This window comes from Hyla sarda, chromosome 7 (genome assembly GCF_029499605.1).
Source record: "Hyla sarda isolate aHylSar1 chromosome 7, aHylSar1.hap1, whole genome shotgun sequence".
NCBI lineage: Eukaryota > Metazoa > Chordata > Amphibia > Anura > Hylidae > Hyla > Hyla sarda.
This window is the reverse complement of record NC_079195.1, coordinates 202965189-202987567: the sequence shown is the minus strand read 5'-3', so window position 1 is coordinate 202987567 and position 22379 is coordinate 202965189. Positions and strand designations below refer to the sequence as shown.

At 44.2% G+C, this 22379-nt stretch overlaps 1 protein-coding gene across 1 annotated transcript in view; it reads right to left on the bottom strand.

Annotated features, from left to right (window-relative positions):
- Nucleotides 1-1168: 1168 nt before the first annotated feature.
- NRDC (nardilysin convertase) overlaps nt 1169-22379 on the bottom strand; it is a 73776-nt gene continuing 52565 nt past the window's right edge. Inside the window, exons 26-31 of the mRNA XM_056532248.1 lie at nt 16952-17004; nt 16781-16864; nt 12233-12323; nt 10924-11040; nt 6316-6405; nt 1169-3991 (exon numbers count right to left, since the gene is read on the bottom strand). Of these exons, the coding sequence (XP_056388223.1) occupies nt 3791-3991; nt 6316-6405; nt 10924-11040; nt 12233-12323; nt 16781-16864; nt 16952-17004 (636 nt within the window). The 3' untranslated portion in view covers nt 1169-3790. The remainder of the gene's footprint in view (nt 3992-6315; nt 6406-10923; nt 11041-12232; nt 12324-16780; nt 16865-16951; nt 17005-22379) is intronic.

The window sequence follows — 22379 nt, the reverse complement described above, 5'->3', positions numbered from 1 at the left end:
TTACAAGATGTACACTAGACAAGAAGTTGGGCTAATGAAGACAACAAAGCAGAGAGAGTAAATCAAAAGCGGAAGGAAAGACAGAAAGGTAGTAAAAAAAAAACTAAAAAAAAAACTAATTTACCAATAGATGTTCATTAATTAGAAAGTTTAAAATAGGTTTCATCGTCAGACAAACTCAGTATAGGGGTACTCCATTGGAAAACATTTTCTTTTAAATCAACTGGTGCTAGAAAGTTAAACAGATTTATAAATTACTTCTATAAAAAAATATCCTAATTCTTTTAGTACTTATCAGCTGATGTATGGTCCACAGGAAGTTTTTTTTCCTTCCTGACACCTCTGTCCACGTCAGAAACTGTCCAAAGCAAGAGAGGTTTGCTAAGGGGATTTGCTCCTGCTCTGGACAGTTCCTAAAATAGACAGAGGTGTCAGCAGAGAGCACTTGTGATCAGGCAGAAAGAAAATTCAAAACTAAAAGAACTTCCTCTGTAGTATCCAGCAGCTGATAAGTACTGGAAGGATTAAGATTCTTAAATAGAATTTACAAATCTGTTAAATTTTCTGGCACCATTTGAGTTAAAAAATTTATTCCAGTGGAGTACCCCTTCAAGAATAAGTGAGAAAACAAAGTTTAGCCCATGAAATGGCTCCATCTTGGTTGGGAAATGTTGGGAACCACTTTAAATCAGAACCCCCATTTGCTAAGCCAGTATTTCCCAACCAGGGTGCGTCCAGCCGTTGCAAAACTACAACTCCCAGCAGAACCAGACAGCCCTGGCAGACCCAGGCATGCTGGAAGTTGCAGTTTTGTAGCAGCTAGAGGCACCCTGGTTGGAAAACGCTGTACTTAGCAGAGGCTCATTTGGTTCAGTAAGTACTTAGCAAATACCTGGTGGGCTTTTGCTTTTACACAGGAGTTAATCAGGACAGCTATATAAATCACAAGATAAAATTATTAAAAATACGGTGGTGTCCTGAGTCACTAAACAAAATAAATAGTAGGTAAGCTTCCTTTTTTCACAGGATAGTGCCTTAAAAGGGGTATTCTGAAGTGACTATATTTGACTGTGTGACTTGACTGTGCTCTAGGGGCTGTAAAGTTAGTGTAGTTCATAATATAGTGTCTGTACCTGTGTTTCATGGTGGTCTCGCTAATCTAATGTGATCTTTTCTCCAATGTTTATTTTTAACAGCATAGAAAATTTGTGTCATCTCAGCTTTTCCCAGGTTGCAGTGTGGCCCAAGACATAACATCACGTCAGGTGTTCAGAGGGAGCCTGTCTGTGCTTCTATGGGTAAAGAGACCACTGGGTGGGAAGGAGATCGTTCTCCACAAGGCTTCAGGGAATTGAAGTATCATGAACAGCATGCTTAGCTCCGCTGTATTGCAAAGGGTGGGGTGACTGAAGTGTGGAAGGGAGAAAAGTTACCTCACACTTACAAACTAGGTATCCTGGGACTTGTAGTTGGAGGGAAGCTACTTCAACAGGAAATAGCCATTTCACAAAAAGAAAGCAGCGTTATGGTGGACTCACAACACAGTCATTTAGCCTCAGGACAATCCTTCCTAAGCATATCCATTACTGTCTGGCAGGTAAGGATTAGAGTCACCTTATGGTGGATGACCCCCTTTAAGATCATGGGATTTTACTACATTGTGAATCTTCAATATTTGACTGGTTTATTTTTTGCATAGCTGTTCAGAACCAAAGATCTACGTAACCGAAAGTCAAAAAGTCATTGAACTGTTTTCTTATATTTGTGAACGCAACTAAAAAGACACAGGCGTAATTCTTTAGTGTCTTTTTTTTTTTTTAAAAGGGCAACGATATACTGATCAGCCATAACATTAAAATCACATGCCTATATTGTGTATGTCTCCTTTTATGCTGATTCATTGTTTCCCAACCATGGTGCCTCCAGCTGTTGGAAAACAACAATTCCCAGCATGCCCACACAGCCAAGTTGTTTTCCAACAGCTGGAGGCACCTTGGTTGGTAAACACTGTACTGATCCAACAATGTGACATTTAGCAGGTTCATGTCACAGTAACATCGGCCTGCTTGTCTTCTTCCCTAATGGATCCTGGCACCATCTTTTCCACAGGTAAGCAACACACATATACCTGGCCAAGCACATGACGGAAAATTAAATGCTCCATGGTCCAGTTTGGATGCTCACGTGCCCACAGTAGGCTCTGTCATCCCTTGTTAGCAAAATATTGGCTAGTCTGCAGCTACACAGCACCATACGCAGCACGCTGTGATGCCCTGTGTTAGAGACCTTTCACCTGTCACTTTATAGGGATTAGCCCACTAACAACATTTATCGGGTATCTACGAGATAGGTAATAAATGTATAATAGCGGAAGTGCATTGAGTAACTCCATAAAGGTGACGTTTGCCCTATACACATGAGGATAAGTGAATGATTGCTGTGGGCCAGTCTGCTGGGGCCTAGGTTCTTGTCCTAAATGAAGTGGCCAGTCACACAGGCGAGCCACAGGTCCATTCAATGTCTATGGCAGTGTTTCCCAACCAGGGTGCCTCAAGCTGTTGCCAAACTACAACTCCCAGCATGCCTGGACGGCCTTCGGCTGGAGGCACCCTAGTTAGGAAACACTGGTCTATGGCAAGGTTTCCCTTTTGTTGGAAGTTGTAATTTTGCAACAGCTGGAGGCACCTTGGTTGGGAAAAGTAGATTTGTGTGCTTACCGTAAAATCTCTTTCTTGGAGGATCCATTGGGGGACACAGAGACCGTGGGTATATGCTGCTGACACCAGGCAACAAAAGAAAGTCAGCGTCTCCCAGCAGGATATACCCACCTACAGACTCTGAGCTATCAGTTTAGTCCCAAAGCAGTAGGAGAGGACCAACAGGGAAAGAAAGAACAGCAACTGTCCGAGGAAACCAGACAAAAATGAACTGAACCAACCTTCGGACAGGCACCAGAACAAATGGGTGGGTGTTGTGTCCCCCAATGGACCCTCCAAGAAAGCGGTCCCCGGTGCGATCTCGCCTGCAGCCCAGTCATCTGGTGCACAGGATTGTGACGTCACAGTCATGCCCCTCAATGCAAGTGTATGGGAGGAGACGTGATGAGGGGGCGGGATAAGATGTCTAGGGGCGGAGTACCCCTTTAAGTCTAAGTAACCCTATAAACTTTCTTAGCAAGTTGTGCTACAGTAGGGATCAAACCAGACAGGCTAGGCTTAGCCCCCCCCATGCGCATCAATGAACCAGTCACTGGTCGTTCTTCCTTGGGCCACGTTTGGTATATATCATCCACTGCATTTCAGGAAAACCTCCCCAAGACCTGCCATTTTGGGGATGCTCCTGCCCAGTCCTCTAGCCATCACAATTTGGCGCATGTCACAGTCGCTCAGATCCGTACCCCTGCCATTTTTTATGCTTCTAAAACATCAACTTCAAGAACTGACTGCTCACTTGTTGTCTAATATATCCCACACCATTGTCGCAAGAGAATTCACGTTATTCACATCACCTGTCAGCGCGTTTAATGTTACGGCTGGTCAGTGTACATGATAGAGCTAGGTGCTGAAACATCAAGCACTACACACGCAAAAAAGAAAATAAAAGATTTAAAATAGTCAGGGGCCGCAGCAGAGTCAGCCTGCCCTCCCTTCAGAGCTTTACGTCATGTTAATTTTTTGATGAACTGTCTCTTTAAAAGCATCCAGGAAAAAAAAAATAAACCTTGAAAAATACAAGTGTAGATGAGTTCACTGCACTTTCCATCACCTAAAAAGGAGAGTCCCATGAGCTCTCAAGCCACGATCTTGTGATATGGCAGCAGTTTTAAGGTGCTGGTAAAGCTGCGGATGTCATTAATCTGCACAGTGTCGGCCATTAGAGGAGATGCGGGAAGGAAGATCAGGTTTGTGATGTTTCCATACGATGATTCAGGTTCCCCTGATGGAGTCTGAGAGGACACAGCATCCGGTTCTTTATCCCCAAACCCAACCACCTGCAAGAAAAATAGTATGAGTTATGCACAAGTCTGTCCTTATCCGCCAGCTTATGAAAATCCTTTAAATGGGCGCTGTCAGATTCAAAAAATGTTTTATATGTTGTACATCTTGGCAAAACATTAACCTTTCTAATATAGTTAATAAAACAATGTATCTCCTTTTTATAGAAATCATGGTTTATAAAAAAAAAAAAAAGACTACTAGGGGTCCCCATACCATTCAGAACATAATCCTGCCTGAATGCAGCATCATCTTTGTCCCAGCTAAAGCACAGGCTGGGGCGAAGTCCAGGAAGTGAGGGCGGGACTAGCACTCCACTGTGCTCACTCCAGTCCAATCAGATTTCTGTCTGAAAACTGAGAGGAGGGGGTTACAGAGCAGCCTACAGTGATTGGATGAAGAGACCCATCACAGCAAAGCAGACTCAAGGAGGAAGTGAATGCTTGGTGAGTGAGGGCAGGTTCAGTGCTTGCTTGGGATATGCCCCTTCCTGAGCAGTGGCTGTCAGAATGAGTGAGCAGCAGAACATAGGGATTTAGGAGCCACATACAGAAGCTACACACATAAAAAAAAACATGCAAAGAATCTTCACGACCTTGTGAGTAACATATATAAGCATTATATTTGTCTGTGATAAGACAGGTACACTTTAAGGGTCAACATCAATGTAGATTGGGGTTAGGGCTGGGCGGTATACTGGTTCATACCGAAATTTTTGTGCTGCACGATATGAATCTTAACCCATACCACAATACCGGTTTGCCCCCTCCCCCTCGAGAAAGGATTGTCGGCCCAGCCCTGCGCTGTCCCCACATCGGGGAACTAATCATATGTGACCCGCGAGCGCTGTTCTGACCCCCCCCCCCCTCTTCAGTTATTAGCCCAGCACTGCGCTGTCCCCATCGGGACACTACTGACATATGTCACCCGCAAGCGCTGCCCTCCTCATCCTACTGTTTGTTGCGGCCGCCGGCACTGACACACTATACCAGTGGTCTTCAATCTCCAGATGTTGCAAAACTACAACTCCCAGCATGCCCGGACAGCCGTTGGGCCTGTCCGGGCATGCTGTGAGTTGTAGTTTTGCAACATCTGGAGGTCCGCAGGTTGAAGACCACTGCTCTATACTGTATCCTTATGCCTGGGCTGCAAAAGGTAAACAAAATAAACTTTAACTCACCTTCCCCTTCGGTCCGGACCAGCTCCCTAGGGAATGGAACGTCAGAGAGCCGTCAGCCTATCACTAGCCGCAGCGATGTTCCGCCTCGGTCGGTGATAGGTTGAGCGCACTGTCATGTAAGAAGCCGGCTCCTTACATGACAGTGGGCTCAGCCCATCACCAGCCGAGGTGAAACATCGCTGCAGCCGGTGATAGGCTGATGGCTCTCTGACGTTCACGTCCCCAGGAAGAGCGTAAGACCAACGTAGGAACATGTGTTAAAGTTTATTTTTGTTTACCTTTTGCAGCCCGGGCATAGGGATACAGCGTACAGTATAGAGTTTCAGCGTCAGTGGCCGCAACAAACAGGAGGATGAGGAGGGCAGCGCTTGCGGGTGATGTGAGTAGTAACCCGATGGGGACAGCGCAGCGCTGGGCGAATAATAAATTTTTTTTTGGGGGGGGGGAATACAGTTATATACCGTGGAACCGCCATAAGTTACAAAAATACCACGATACACATATTTGGCCATACCGCCCAGCCCTAATTGGGGTCAATAAATTGCAATTGTGTTTGTAGGATATGGAAAATGGGTTCTGCTAATAGCAAGTGCAACATACTGTATAGTTATGAAAACGTGGCAAATAGTCAAGGGGGCCGGCTTCACCTTGCGATGCTGGGATTGATTGACAGGTCTCTTCCTCTTTCTATACACTTTATAATGTCTGTCATTTAAAAAAAAAACTTTGACAGAGATATCTCAAAGGTTCAGACCCCCACCGAAAATAAGAAGGATGCATTGAGAAGTGCGTGGTGCTTCACTCAATGGCTTGCTGCAATCTCTGCCCAGTTGCAGATGTGCTTCATATAGATTTATAATAAAGCCGATCTCCTTCGACTGGAGGAAGATTGCACTGAGCTGGGGAGTGATCTGTACAGCAGCGTGCTTCTCCTGCCTTGTTCTTATAATCAGTGGGGGGTTGTGACACCCAGGTCCTGACAGATCAAAACTTTTGACACCTTTCTGTGTCTCTGGGAGAGTGTTTGCTTGTCTGTTCCATTGGAATGCCAGCCATTGCTAATGGTAGCCCAAAAGTACAGAACAAGCGTTACAAGATGTAATCAAATGGGCTAGAATAGAACATCAAAAGAGAACTCACGTGTACACTCAAAACCTTCCTGTCGCAGCCTCTGTGAGCCTGGAACCAGCTGGTCAAGTCTCCTTTTTTAAATGTCTTCAGGACATCAATCTGAAAAAAAAAAAAATTTAAATGGATGGTTAAATGGAAATTGGCCGTTCAGTTTATATTTTATAAATGTTTCAGGGTAAATTCACACACTGCAGACATTTCTAGGACTGGCCTATTTTTCTGTGTCCTGCCAAAACAAATCCAGAATGAAACAGATTCTCGTCACAGAAATGTCTGCAACAAAATCTGTGCTGTATGAAGATTCGCTAAAAATTCACTGGGGTAAAATATTTATATTTTAATAATAAAATTTATAATAAATAATATATTTAATTCTTATGAAATTGATATTTTTATGTTATTACTAGCTGAGTACCCGGCGTTGCCCGGTTTTTCCTTCCTAATCCTTCTTGGGGAGGAAAATCAAAAAGGAGGAAGCTTTTGACTTCATATCCCATCCTCATATATTGTTGTCATATCCCGACCTCCTCTCTTTGTGAGATGAGGTGTGGCTTGCAAGCCGTATTGACACATTCACCAGGAGATGCAGAACGGAGCTTATAGAGTAAGGTACTGGAAGTCCCATATACTCGCATTGGACTTGAAACAAAAACCCATCTTTTATATAAGAGTGTAGGTAAGTGTTAATTTAACTATCATATCTTTTTATTTGACATGTAAGTAATATGTGTACCAGGTATTATTGAAATATCTCCAGCCGTACGGAAGTTATGTGGGAACATACATTTCCCATTAAATTGCATGGGACTTTAAACAAAAACCCTGACCTTGGCAAATAGAGGTGCGTAAGGGTTAAATCACCTATCATATGTTTGTTGTTGATATATAAGTAAAATGTGTGCCAAGTTTCATGTTAATATCTTTAACCATTTGGACATGATGCTGGAACATACACACATACAGTTTTATATTATATATATATATATATACTAGCTGAATACCCGACGTTGCCCGGTTTTTCCTTCCTAATCCTTGTTGGGGAGGAAAATAAACAAAGGAGAAAGCTTTTGACCCCCTATCCCGACCTCATATATTGTTGTCATATCCCAACCCCATATCCCGTCCTTATATGCCGACCTCCTATCCCGACCTGTAATATGTGTACCAGGTATTGAAATATCTCCAGCCGTACGGAAGTTATGTGAGAACATACATTTCCCATTGATTTGCATGGGACTTTAACCCCTTAAGAACTCAGCCCATTTTGGCCTTAAGGACTCAGACAATTTAATTTTTACGTTTTCATTTTTTCCTCCTCGCCTTCTAAAAATCATAACTCTTTTATATTTTCATCCACTTGTTTTTTGCGCGACCAGTTGTCCTTTGTAATGACATCACTCATTATATCATAAAATGTATGGCGCAACCAAAAAACACTATTTTTGTGGGGAAATGAAAACGAAAAACGCAATTTTGCTAATTTTGGAAGGTTTTGTTTTCACGCCGTACAATTTATGGTAAAAATGACGTGTTCTTTATTCTGAGGGTCAATACGATTAAAATGATACCCATTATTATATACTTTTATATTATTGTTGCGCTTAATAAAAAATCACAAACTTTTTAACCAAATTAGTACGTTTATAATCCCTTTATTTTGATGACCTATAACTTTTTTATTTTTCCGTATAAGTGGCAGTATGGGGGCTCATTTTTTGCGCCATAATCTGTACTTTTTTTTGATACCACATTTGCATATAAAAAACTTAATATATTTTTTATAATTTTTTTTTAATAAAATGTATTAAAAAAGTAGGAATTTTGGACTTTTTAAATTTATTTTCGTTCACGCCGTTCACCGTACGGGATCATTAACATTTTATTTTAATAGTTCGGACATTTACGCACGCGGCGATACCAAATATGTCTATAAAAAATGTTTTTTACGCTTTTTGGGGGTAAAATAGGAAAAAACTGACGTTTTACTTTTTTATTGGGGGAGGGGATTTTTCACTTTTTTTTTACTTTTACTTTTACATTTTTTTACATTTTTTTTTTTACACTTGAATAGTCCCCATAGGGGACTATTCATAGCAATACCATGATTGCTAATACTGATCTGTTCTATGTATAGGACATAGAACAGATCAGTGTTTTCGGTCATCTTCTGCTCTGGTCTGCTCGATCACAGACCAGAGCAGGAGATGCCGGGAGCCGCACGGAGGAAGGAGAGGGGACCTCCGTGCGGCGTTATGAATGATCGGATCCCCGCTGCAGCACTGCGGGCGATCCGATCGTTCATTTAAATCGCGAACTGCCGCAGATGCCGGGATCTGTATTGATCCCGGCACCTGAGGGGTTAATGGCGGACGCCCACGAGATCGCGGGCGTCGGCCATTGCCGGCGGGTCCCTGGCTGCGATCAGCAGCCGGGATCAGCCGCGCATAACACGGGCATCGCTCCGATGCCCGCGGTTATGCTTAGGACGTAAATGTACGTCCTGGTGCGTTAAGTACCACCTCACCAGGACGTACATTTACGTCCTGCGTCCTTAAGGGGTTAAACAAAAACCCCGACACTCACAAATGGGGGTAGTTAAGGGTTAAATTAACTATCCTATATTTTAGGTGGACATATAAGTAACATGTGACCAAGTATTATCAAAATATCTAGCCGTTTGGAAGTTATGCAGTAACATATATTTCCCATAGACTTGTATGGGACTTTAAACATAAACCCCGCCCCTGGCAAATGGGGGTGAGTAAGGGTTAAATTACCTATCCTATGTTTGTTGTTGACATATAAGTAACATGTGTGCCAAGTTTCATGTTAATATCTTTAGCCATTTGGACGTGATGCTGGAACATAGACACACACACACGTTAAGTTTTATATATATAGATGTATGCAGAATAACTTTACAATTGCATGTTATAAAAAAATATGCTTCTTTCTATTTAATTTTCCACTTCGAAAAAATGACCACTAGGGGTCTACCTACCAGTCCTGGCCGCAAGCCTTTTTTTTTTTTTTTTTTAAATAGATTTCAGACTCATGCTGGAGTCCGAAATCTCAGACTGCAGCAGGGACACCGACAAGCTCAGCACTGCTCCCTGCCTGCCAATCAGACAGGCAGGAGCCAGCACTGTACTCATAGCACAGCAGGGCATAATCCTGACTCCTTACTGCATGCCCTCATTCATTTTACTATCTGAGCTCCGATCTAGCTTCTCTCTGCATGTGCAGTTGTAAACAGAGAGGAGAAGACTCTGAGCTGCCAGCTGTGCTGTGATCACAGCCACGCCCCCCCCTTCCTCCCTCACACTAGGACAGCTGAATGAGCAGCAAGAAGACAATAAATCAGGAACAAAGGGATTTTGAACACACTAATTTGGTTAAAAAGTTTGAGATTTTTTTTTAAAACCGGTACAATAATAGTAAAGTATGTAATCATGGGTATTAGAGATGAGCGAACTTACAGTAAATTCGATTCGTCATGAACTTCTCGGCTCGGCAGTTGATGACTTATCCTGCATAAATTAGTTCAGCTTTCAGGTGCTCCCGTGGGCTGGAAAAGGTGGATACAGTCCAAGGAGACTCTTTCCTAGGACTGTATCCACCTTTTCTAGCCCACCGGAGCACCTGAAAGCTGAACTAATTTATGCAGGATGTCATCAACTGCCGAGCCGAGAAGTTCGTGACGAATCGAATTTACTGTAAGTTCGCTCATCTCTAATGGGTATCATTTTAATCGTACTGACTCACAGAATAAAGAAAACATGTAATTTTTACCATAAATTGTACAGCGTAAAAAAAAACTTCCAACATTTTGCAAAATTGCAGTTTTCTTTTCAATTTCCCAACACAAATTGTATGTTTTTTTTATTTTGCCATACATTTTATGGTAAAATGAGTGATGCAATTACAAAGAACAACTGGTTGCACAGAAAACAAGCCCTCATACACGTCTGTGGATGGAAATGTAAAAGTGTTATTTTTAGAAGGTGAGGAGGAAAAAACGAAAATGCAAAAATAAAATTGGCTACATCCTTAAGGCCAAAATGGGCTGTGTCCTTAAAGGGATACTCCGGCGCTAAGACATCTTATCCCCTATCCAAAGGATAGGGGATAAAGATGCCTGATCACGGGGGTCCCGCCGCTGGGGACCCCCTGTGATCTTGCACGCAGCACCCCGTTACAATCAGTCCCTGGAGCATGTTCGCCCCCTCCCATAGGTGGTGAAAAATCCCCTCCCCCAATAAAAATGAATTTGTCCGTTTTTCCCATTTTACGCCTGTAAAAAATTTTTTTTATAAACATATTTGGTATCCCCGCGTGCATAAATGTCCGAACTATCAAAATATAATGTTAATGATCCCGTACGGCGAACAGCGTAATCGTCAAAAATGTTGCTTTTTTGTCACATTTTATAAAAAAATTAAATAACATTTTAAAAAATGATCTAAAAGTTTTATATATGCAAATGTGGCATCGATAAAAAGTACAGATGACGGCACAAAAAATGAGCCTTCATACCGCCCTATATATGGAAAAATAAAAAAGTTATAGGTGGTCAAAATTAGATTAGTGATTTAGATAAAAGTTTTAGTAGTTTACCTCATGCTCCAAGCGGTCGAAAAGATACTGCTGAGTGAGGACTTCTTCCCAGTTCCTGTCCACTTCTTCACCAAGGTGCGTGTCCTCGCATTCCTTCAACTTTATTAAAGCCTTGACCTACAGAGAGAAGGACCAAACCTATTAAATGGGCACTATAATTAAAATAAATTTTTGCTATTGCACTCATGATAAATAAAAAATCTTTCTAATGAAGTTTGTAAAAAGAAAAAAAATTAAGTTTTCTAAGTTTCATTTGTGTTAAAAAAAAAAAAGCTGCCACTAGGTGTCTCCCTACTTGTCCAGAGCACATTTCCCCCCATCTCTTGCACAGACTTTGGACTCCTGCTGCCCTGGCAGAAGTCCAAAATAAGGAAATACAGTCTGGAGTGCTGAGGGGTATGTGTGCAGCCTTAGCCAATCATATCTCATCTCACACTGAACTGCTCTGGGCTGTGTAGCAGAGTGAGGGAGGAAGTTCTCCCCGTATGGCTTCAGATGATGTCACTCCTGCTGGGGAACGCCCCTTCCCAGTCTGTAAATCTGACTGAGACTGAGCAGAAAATACAGAGCAATATCAAGGTAGAAAACTAACAAATAATAAAAATGAAGGCAGGAGGTGGTTAATCATGATGGAGGCAGTGATCTGGGATGATTATAAAATTTAACAAGTTCATGAGAGGTTCTCTTTAAACTAATGCTCAGTTCAGGAGTGCTGTACAGACTGACATCTCTTAAAGAAATTGATCACTATTTCATACGACCCAGATGAAGACAAAAGCTCCGCTGCATTCAATGCATCTATTGTACTATAACCAATAAGGATCTTCACTATTCTACTTTGGTCCAGGGGTGCCTAGCAAAGTCTCCTGCAGTCCTGGCAGATCAGATTTGGTGAGGCATGACCCAACTAGCAGAGGTGAGAAGCCAATATAGGTACCAGCCTCACCCTATGGATCAACGCTGGTTTCTTTAGATTTAGTATAGTAACAATCCAGAGAGGTAACAACCCAGACAGGTAACAACCCAGACAGGTAACAACCCAGAGAGGTAACAACCCAGAGAGGTAACAACCCAGAGAGGTAACAACCCAGAGAGGTAACAACCCAGAGAGGTAACAACCCAGAGAGGTAACAACCCAGAGAGGTAACAACCCAGAGAGGTAACAACCAAGAGAGGTAACAACCCAGAGAGGTAACAACCCAGAGAGGTAACAACCCAGACAGGTAACAACCCAGAGAGGTAACAACCCAGACAAGAAAGCAGTGCAAGTGACATTCCGAGACGCAATTTATTTCTTAATATCTGTTACCTGTGTTTTGAAGGTGTCATCTGTAAAGTTCTCAATTTTGTCCCCAAAGCAAACCAGAAATTCTTCTATTTTCTTGTCCACTAATTCAGAGCTGCACGGGAACAAAACAAAAAAGTTGTGGTACTGTTAAAGATCCCCATGTATTAGACTCCTCTGCACACAGGAGAGCATGGCCTGACCAGGTATAAGTGACACAATAAGATACAGATCCACCTTCTCATGACTGGGATGGACGGGTAGGTATTAGAAAACTTTTGGGGCAAATTTTCCGCCATGTGAACATAGCCTAAATCTATACAAATGCAGCAGTGTTAAAATAATTGGCAAAAACTTCAAATCGCTTGTAAACACCCACTTATAGGGGAACTCCGGTACATGAGTACCGTATTTATCAGTGCATAACACACACTTTTAAAAACGTAAATTTAGAGATCGCTGGGGTCTCAGTAGTCAGACACACCGTGATCAACCATTTATACCCTATCTACAGGATTCTGTGGATAGGGGATATGTACTGGAGTTCCCCTTTAAACATATAACCTGGCATACGCCTTCCCACTGTTCCAAACCAGCTGCAGTATTCCAAACTTATGTATATTACAAATGTCATTATGGAGAATGTTTGTACAAACCCCCTGATCCTCTCCACATGGCTGTGTGACCAGACCCCGCACCTCTGCTCTGGACACAATGTGTCTGTACATTTCTGCCATCATTTATGGGTGAATCAATATCATTAATGGATTTTAGAGCCTCCAGAGAGAACATTTCGCAGTTCCTAGATGAATACACTGTGTAACCTGATTTACTGTCTGGATATTTTATCAGTCGGCTTCAGGAGGCCATCGCTGCCTGTGTAAGAAGTCTTGCAAGACCTCGGACCTTAAATGTGGAGGAGTGTGTGCGATTGTGCAAGAAGAACAGCGCTGAGTATGAATGAACCACATGTGGGTTAGCTTCTCCTTCTTTTTTTTAAATTCGTTTTATTGAAAAGTAAATAACTTTAGACCACAGGCCCATTAAAGTGAACACGGAGCATATCTACAGTACATAGAAAAGGGTCATGAGACCTTACATCAAATTACAGAATGCAAGCGACAGGATACTCCAGGTTACATCACATGGTATACATCGAAGTCATAAAACACTACCCAACTGAGGTAGGTAAACTGAAAACAAAATAGAACAAGAAGGCGAACATTCGCCAAAATTAGCAATCTTATACCATCCCGCGAGGAGCACCAATACTATCACTAGTTAGTGGTACCATCAAATAACCCATGATAAATAACCCCGAAAGGCACCCACGCATCCAAGGAGGTAGAAAAAGAATCGACAAACGTACACAGAAAGAGAAACAAAGGTTAGTAGAGACCACAGACAGCAAGCATAGCATCAATGTATCTTACACTGTCCCAGAGGGGGTCACAGAGTACGAGCATTGAGTCAAGGGAGAGGAACACCAACCACCCCACACAGAATAAAATTTACCCGGGCACTTCCTATTTTTGTACACTATGTGTGAGAAAGGCAGTGTAGCATTTACCATAGCCTTCCATTGAGTCAGGGTAGGAGAGCCGGGGTCCATCCATTTAAGAGCAATAGCCTTCCTGGCCAAGAACAGAGTTTCCCGCAAAAACGTACGTACGTGATGTGTCCATATCTCTTCATCTAAGATACCAAAAAGGCAGATCAAAGGATCAAAAGATAGGGAAGGTTGAGCCAGAGTAGCTAAAAAAGTGAGCACTGCATGCCAGAAAGCTGCGATATAGGGGCAGGCCCAAATCAAATGCCAAAAGTCTGCCCTGGCAGCGCTACAACGATGACAGGCATCGGAGTCTGAACGACCCATTCTATTGAGCCTTAAAGGAGTGATATAACTATAGTGTATAATGTTCAATTGGATCAATTTATTATTCGCTGCCGGGGACACTAACATGTGGGAGGAGAAAATGTCCTCCCATACATCCTTAGTCAAATTAGGGATATGGGATTCCCAATGCCGGACCGCCGGTACTGGAGTGCGGGAGTTCTTGGCCTGAATAAGGTGCGTGTACAGGATGGACACCAGCCCCCAGCTTCTCCTTCTATTCCTAATATTTTACTGTATGGTGAAAGGAGAGGACAGAGAAAGCATGAAAAACTGTGGATACAGCACTGTGGAGTCATAGTATTACATGGATAACAATTATAGGGGGTTATATAATATAGAGATATACGGGGTGTATAATATAGAGATATAGGGGGTTGTATAATATAGAGACATACGGGGTGTATAATATAGAGATATAGGGGGTGTATAATATAGAGATATAGGGGGGTGTATACTAGAGAGATATAGGGGGTGTATAATATAGAGATATAGGAGGTGTATAATATAGACATTAAGGGGGTGTATACTATAGAGATATAGGGGGGTGTATAATATAGAGATATAGGGGGGGTGTATAATATAGAGATATAGGGGTGTATAATATAGACATTAAGGGGGTGTATACTATAGAGATATAGGGAGGTATATAATAGAGATATAGGGGGGTGTATAATATAGAGATATAGGGGGGGTGTATAATATAGACATATAGGGGGTGTATAATATAGAGATATAGGGGGTGTATAATATAGAGATATAGGGGGTGTATAATATAGAGATATAGGGGGTGTATAATATAGATATATAGGGGGGGTGTATAATAGAGATATAGGGGGTTATATAATATAGAGATATACGGGGTGTATAATATAGAGATATAGGAGGTGTATAATAGAGATATAGGGGGTGTATAATATAGAGATATACGGGGTGTATAATATAGACATATAGGGGGGTGTATAATATAGAGATATAGGGGGTGTATAATATAGAGGTATAGGGGGGGTGTATAATATAGAGATATACGGGGTGTATAATATAGAGATATAGGAGGTGTATAATATAGAGATATAGGAGGTGTATAATATAGAGATATAGGGGGTGTATAATATAGACATATAGGGGGGTGTATAATATAGAGATATTGGGGGTGTATAATATAGACATATAGGGGGTGTATAATATAGAGATATAGGGGGTGTATAATATAGAGATATAGGAGGTGTATAATATAGAGATATAGGGGGCTATATAATATAGAGATATAGGGGGTGTATAATATAGAGATATAGGGGGTGTATAATATAGAGATATAGGGGGTGTATAATATAGAGATATAGGGGGTGTATAATATAGAGGTATAGGGGGGGTGTATAATATAGAGATATAGGGGGGGTGCATAATATAGAGATATAGGGGGTGCATAATATAGAGATATAGGGGGTGTATAATATAGAGATATAGGGGGGTGTATAATATAGAGATATAGGGGGGTGTATAATATAGAGATATAGGGGGGTGCATAATATAGAGATATAGGGGGATGTATAATATAGACATAGGGGTGTATAATATAGAGATATACGGGGTGTATAATATAGAGATATAGGGGGGTGTATAATATAGACATATAGGGGGTGTATAATATAGACATATAGGGGGTGTACAATATAGAGGGGGTGTATAATATAGAGATATAGGGGGGTGTATACTAGAGAGATATAGGGGGGTGTATAATATAGACATTAAGGGGGTGTATACTATAGAGATATAGGGAGGTATATAATAGAGATATAGGGGGGTGTATAATATAGAGATATAGGGGGTGTATAATATAGAGATATAGGGGGGGGTGTATAATATAGACATATAGGGGGGGTATATAATATAGAGATATGGGGGGTGTATAATAGAGAGATATAGGGGGTGTATAATTTAGAGATATAGGGGGTGTATAATATAGAGATATAGGGGGTGTATAATATAGAGATATAAAGGGTTGTATAATTAGCGCCACTTATGATTATTGGTTAAAACCATTTTACATGTCCTAGAGAAGCTTGACAACTTGTAAAAGGTCGAACCGTTGCTATTGTTTTATGCCAGTGCTGGAATAAATTCTAATTCACAAAGTGGATACTGGACGTGCTCTGTTCTACTATTTAGATGTCTGCTGGGATTTTGACTGTATGTGCATCAAACATGGCTCGTTTAAGGGGCGCATTCTCATTGGAACCTTGTGCACTGAATGTCCTAGAGAAGTTTTTTTTTTTTTTTTGTAAACAGTGCGTCTCCCGGACAGCATGCTGGGAGTTGTAGTTTTGCAATAGCTGGAGACATACTGATTGGAAAACACTGCCCTAGAGGCATGTCAAAAGTTTTGTTTAGTTGGGGGTCTAAGTGCTGAGACCTCCACCGATCAGGAGAACAAGCTGAGATAAGCAAGTAGCATGGATTTGGTCACTACAGCACGCTTATCCCCGCTCGTTCTCCTGATCAGTGGAGGTCTCAGCACAGGGACCTTGACTGACTAAAACGGACATGTCTCTAGGACAAATGAGAGTGACACTTTAAAGGGATAGTGACATATCACAAGGATGTCATCAATGTACGATCAGTGGGGCTATTGTCTTAATAAAAAAATAAAATAAAAAAGACCATCACATTTCACTCACTTGAATTTACTTGCTTGCGTTTCCACAGTGACTGAAAATCCCAGAATTCCAGAAGTATTTCTGCAGGTGGGATATACATGGTACCTGTAGACAATTGAAATGGGAATAAATATATGAGACTATCATCACTAAGTCACAACATACATTACATCGATCACCCTGGCCTCTTACCCAAGAGTCTGCTTAGTCCTTAGAAAGTCAAAACAAGGTTCCTCCATGTGCATCTAGAAAAATTCAAGTCATAAATTTAATAAAAAATCCCTGCTGAAACTAAATGACTTCACCACCTTATTTTTACAATACAAATTAATAAAATAAACATAAAGCAAACAAAACAACACATAAGATATACAGTAGAATCTCCCAATAGCAGACACTCACGGGGAATAAAAAAAAAAAAAGTGTCCCCTATAGGGAAAAAAAGGCTCCAAAATCTTTCTAATGATGGAATATGTACTCACTCCAGAGTGTAATTACCGTATATACTCGAGTATAGGCCGAGTTTTTCAGCACGATTTTTCGTGCTGAAAACACCCCCCTCGGCTTATACTCGAGTGAACTCCCCCACCCGCAGTGGTCTTCAACCTGCGGACCTCCAGAGGTTTCAAAACTACAACTCCCAGCAAGCCCGGGCAGCCATCGGCTGTCCGGGCTTGCTGGGAGTTGTAGTTTTGAAACCTCCGGAGGTCCGCAGGTTGAAGACCACTGCGGCCTTCAACATCATCCAGCCCCCTCTCACCCCCTTTAGTTCTGAGTACTCACCTCCGCTCGGCGCTGGTCCGGTCCTGCAGGGCTGTCCGGTAAGGAGGTGGTCCGGTGAGGAGGTGGTCCGGGCTGCTATCTTCACCGGGGAGGCCTCTTCTAAGCGCTTCGGGCCCGGCCTCAGAATAGTCACGTTGCCTTGACAACGACGCAGATACGTCGTTGTCAAGGCAACGGCTCTATTCCGGGCCGGAAGCGCGGAGAAGAGGCGCCCCCGGTGAAGATAGCAGCCCGGACCACCTCCTCACCGGACCACCTCCTTACCGGACAGCCCTGCAGGACCGGACCAGCGCCGAGCGGAGGTGAGTACTCAGAACTAAAGGGGGTGAGAGGGGGCTGGATGATGTTGAAGGCCGCAGTGGTCTTCAACCTGCGGACCTCCGGAGGTTTCAAAACTACAACTCCCAGCAAGCCCGGACAGCCGATGGCTGCCCGGGCTTGCTGGGAGTTGTAGTTTTGAAACCTCTGGAGGTCCGCAGGTTGAAGGCCGCAGTGGTCTTCAACCTGCGGACCTCCGGAGGTTTCAAAACTACAACTCCCAGCAAGCCCGGACAGCCGATGGCTGCCCGGGCTTGCTGGGAGTTGTAGTTTTGAAACCTCTGGAGGTCCGCAGGTTGAAGACCACTGAGGGCGAATGATGAGAAGAGGATGATGAAGGGGGGGGGGGGGTGTGGGGATGATGAAGGGGGGTGGGGATGATGAAGGGGGGGGTGTGGGATGATTACAAGGGGATGATGAAGGGGGGATGTGTGGGATGATAAGGGGATGTGTGGGATGATGACAAGGGGATGATGAAGGGGGGATGTGTGGGATGATGACAAGGGGATGATGAAGGGGGGATGTGTGGGATAAGGGGATGTGTGGGATGATGACAAGGGGATGATGAAGGGGGGATGTGTGGGATAAGGGGATGTGTGGGATGATGACAAGGGGATGATGAAGGGGGGATGTGTGGGATGATGACAAGGGGATGATGAAGGGGGGATGTGTGGGATGATAAGGGGATGTGTGGGATGATGACAAGGGGATGATGAAGGGGGGATGTGTGGGATGATAAGGGGATGTGTGGGATGATGACAAGGGGATGATGAAGGGGGGATGTGTGGGATGATGACAAGGGGATGATGAGGATGTTAATGACGGGTCTGGATGATGACAGGGGGGGATGAAGTATTTCCCACCCTAGGCTTATACTCGAGTCAATAACTTTTCCTGGGATTTTGGGTTGAAATTAGGGGTCTCGGCTTATACTCGGGTCGGCTTATACTCGAGTATATACGGTACTGTAAAAACATGACAAAAAGCAATAATACAGCAGAATCTCCCAGTGCGGTTTAATCACCCCCTATCCCCAGTGCCAAATTATCCCCTCTGCCTTACCCCTCTGCCACATCATTTCCTCTTGCTACCCCGGTGCAATTTAATTTCCCCTTTATTGCCCTCTATGTAAATTCATCACCCCCTTCTTTATAAGGTGGCACAGGAGAAAAAGGGGAAATGAAATGGCACCAAGGGTGGTAAAGAGGGGATGATGAATTTGCAGAGTAATAAAGGGGGAATGAAATAGCACGGGGTGGGGGGGGGATCAAGAGGAAGTTATATGGCACAGGGGGTAATAAAGGGGGGGGGATGATTTGGCACAGGAGGAAAAAGTGGCACAGTGGGGTGAATGATGTGGTCGGAGGACATATAGAAGCAGGAGACCACTGTTTAAACTTCTGCAGGGGGTGCAGCAGTGGCCTGGGCCCCTTACTGGGGTATTGGCTGGGCCCCCTGACAGCGACCCTGTGTACAAGTTAGTGCCGGCACATAAGCCTGGTTGTTCTCTATTGGGAGAGTTTTGTCCCCTATTGTCCACTCTATTTGGTATGTCCGCATCCACTATTGGGAATGTCCCCTATTCGGAGGGTGCAAATACATTAAAGGGGTATTCCAGGATTTTTTTTTTATTTGACTATGCTACAGGGGCTGTAAAGTTAGTGTAGTTCATAATATAGTGTCTGTACCTGTGTGTGCCGGTTTTCTCACAATACTTACGTGATTTTCACCCCAATAAGGAGATTTTTTAACACTTACCGCAAAATCTCTTTCTCAAAGGATCCATTGGAGGACACAGACCGTGGGTGTATGCTGCTGTCTCTAGGAGGTATGACACTATGGCAACAAAGAAGTCGGCTCCTCCCAGCAGGATATACCCGCCTCCAGGCCCTGAGCTAATCAGTTTTAGTACCAGAGCAATAGGAGAGGACCGACAGGTCAAGAAAAAAACACGAACTGTCCGAGAACCAGAAGAAAGGATATAACTGAACACACCCTCGGACAGAGAACCAAAGAGAAACCCAAAAGGGCGGGAGCTGTGTCCCCCAATGGATCCTTCGAGAAAGAGATTTTACGGTGTTAAATCTCCTTTTCTCTATCGGCTCCATTGGGGGACAGACCATGGGACGTACCAAAGCCGTCCCTTGGGTGGGCAGATAATCAGTCAGGTAGTCGGCTGTTCCACTGCCGCCTGCAGCATTTTACGGCCCAGACTAGCATCAGCCGATGCGAAGGTATGAACCCGGTAGAACCTTGAGAAAGTGTGCAAAGACGACCAAGTAGCAGTCTTGCAAATCTGCGAGGCCGAGGCTTTGTTCTGGAGAGCCCAGGATGCCCCAACAGAAATGGGTAGAATGAGCCACAATCCTGAAGGGAGGAATCTTCCCCCTACAGCGATAGGCTTCCGAAATGGCAGATTGGATCCACCGATAAATGGTGGCCTTGGAAGCAGGTTGTCCCTTACGACGACCTTCCGTAAGGACTAAAAAGGAATCACACTGACGAAACGAAAAAGAGATAGAGCGGTAAGACCTAACAGCCGAACCACATCCAGATTGTGGAGTAAACGCTCCTTAGGATGAGGAGGAGCGGGACAAAAGGACGGAAGAACAATGTCCTCATTGAGATGAAAGGCCGAAACAACCTCAGACAAAAAGGAAGGATCTGGTCGGAAGACAACCTTGTCCTGGTGAATCACCAGAAACAGAACGGCAGGAGAGAGCTGCCAACTCAGACAACAAGATAGCAACAAGAAACGCCACTTTCCAAGAAAGGAGGCACAGGGACACCTCCCTAAGGGGTTCAAGAGGTTCACCTTGGAGGACACCCAGAACCAGATTCAAGGCCCAAGGGGGAGAAGGTGACCGATAAAGAGGGGCAGCATGCACCACTCCTTGAAGGAAGGTTCGGAAATGAGAATTAGAAGCCAGAGGATGCTGAAAAAGAATAGAAAGGGCCGAAACCTGACCCTTAAGGGAACTGAGAGACAACCCCAGTTCCAACCCCGGCTGCAAGAAGGAGAGAAGACGGGGACAGAAAAAGTAACAGGAGACAAGACCTGAGCTTCACATCAACGAAAATAAGACCGCCAGGTACGGTGGTAAATTTTTGCCGAGGAGGGCTTACGAGCCCTGAGCATGGTGCGAATGACTTGGGAAGAGAACCTGCGGTCTCTCAAAACCGCGGTCTCAACCGCCACGCCGTCAAATGCAGCAACTGTAAATTGGGGTGGCAAAGAGGAACCTGCGACAGCAGTCCAGACGAAGTGGAAGGCGCAGCGGAGCATCGTCCAGGAGCCTGACCACGTCGGCGTACCACGTCCACCGGGGCCAAACTGGAGCTACCAGTATGGCGGGGACGTCCTCCGCTTGGGCTTCCTCAGAACCCTGGGAATGAGCGAAAGGGGAGGGAACAGATAGGGCATGGGAAACCAAGCCAAGGAGTCACTATGGCATCCACGGCTAGAGCCAGGGGGTCCCGGAACTTTGACACGAATGAAAGAATCTTCCGATTGTGCCGAGACGCGAAAAGGTCCCCGTCTGGAATGCCCAAGAGGTCACAGATCTGCGCAAAGACCTCTGGATGTAGAGACTACTCGCTGGGGTCAGCTGAGGACCGGCTGAGGAAGTCTGCTTCCCAGTCGAGTACACCCGGAATGTGAACCACCAAAATGGCCGGAACCATGTTTTCCACCCAGAGGAGAATCTTTGACAAAAATCTGAGGGTGGGGGCTTCACTTCATGCGGAAGTGGGTTTGCAGATTGCCCGATTTGGCTGCAAAACGGCCGGAACGGTCGGTGTCCGGCTTCCAAGACAGGCGCGCCCGAAACGAGGGAGCCTTCTTGTTCCGCGAAGGCGCCTGCCCAGACCCCTTATTGTGGCCAAAAGTCCAGAAGGACCAGAAAGGAGAGTACTTCCTTTGGGAAGTAGAGTGAGCCGTATTTTGAGGCAGTAAAAGGAAGCTCGGTGAGAGACCTTTTGGAGGCGGCATCCGCATCCCACGCCTTAAGCCACAAGGAACGGCGGAGGACCGCTAGATGACCTACAGCAAAGGCAGCACAACGGCCTGACCGTATGGAAGCTGCGCACAGAAAGTCCCCAGCTTTAAAGCATTGGGGAACCAAAGCAGACAGATCCTCTGGGAGGGATCCCGCTAGGATACCCTGACGGAGTTTGAGTACCACACCGACAGGGCCTTGGACACCCATGCAGAGGCGAAGGTAGGAAGCAGAGAAGAGCCTGCTGCTTCAGAGGCAAACTTCGCCAAGGACTCCACCTTCTTGTGCGTCGGATCCTTGAAGGCAGCCGTGTCTGCTAGCGGCAATGTAGTAGCCTTAGAAAGGTGGGAAATTGGTGGATCCACCGAGGAAGAGGAAACTACGTTAGAGACAAGGTCCTTGGCGAATAGGTAACGCACTTGACCCTTCTTCCTTCCTTCCCGGGAACCTCTTGTCCGGTTGTTTCCATGCAGATTCCAGAAGGGTGTCAAATTCAGCGTGAGAGCTGAACATTAGGGGAG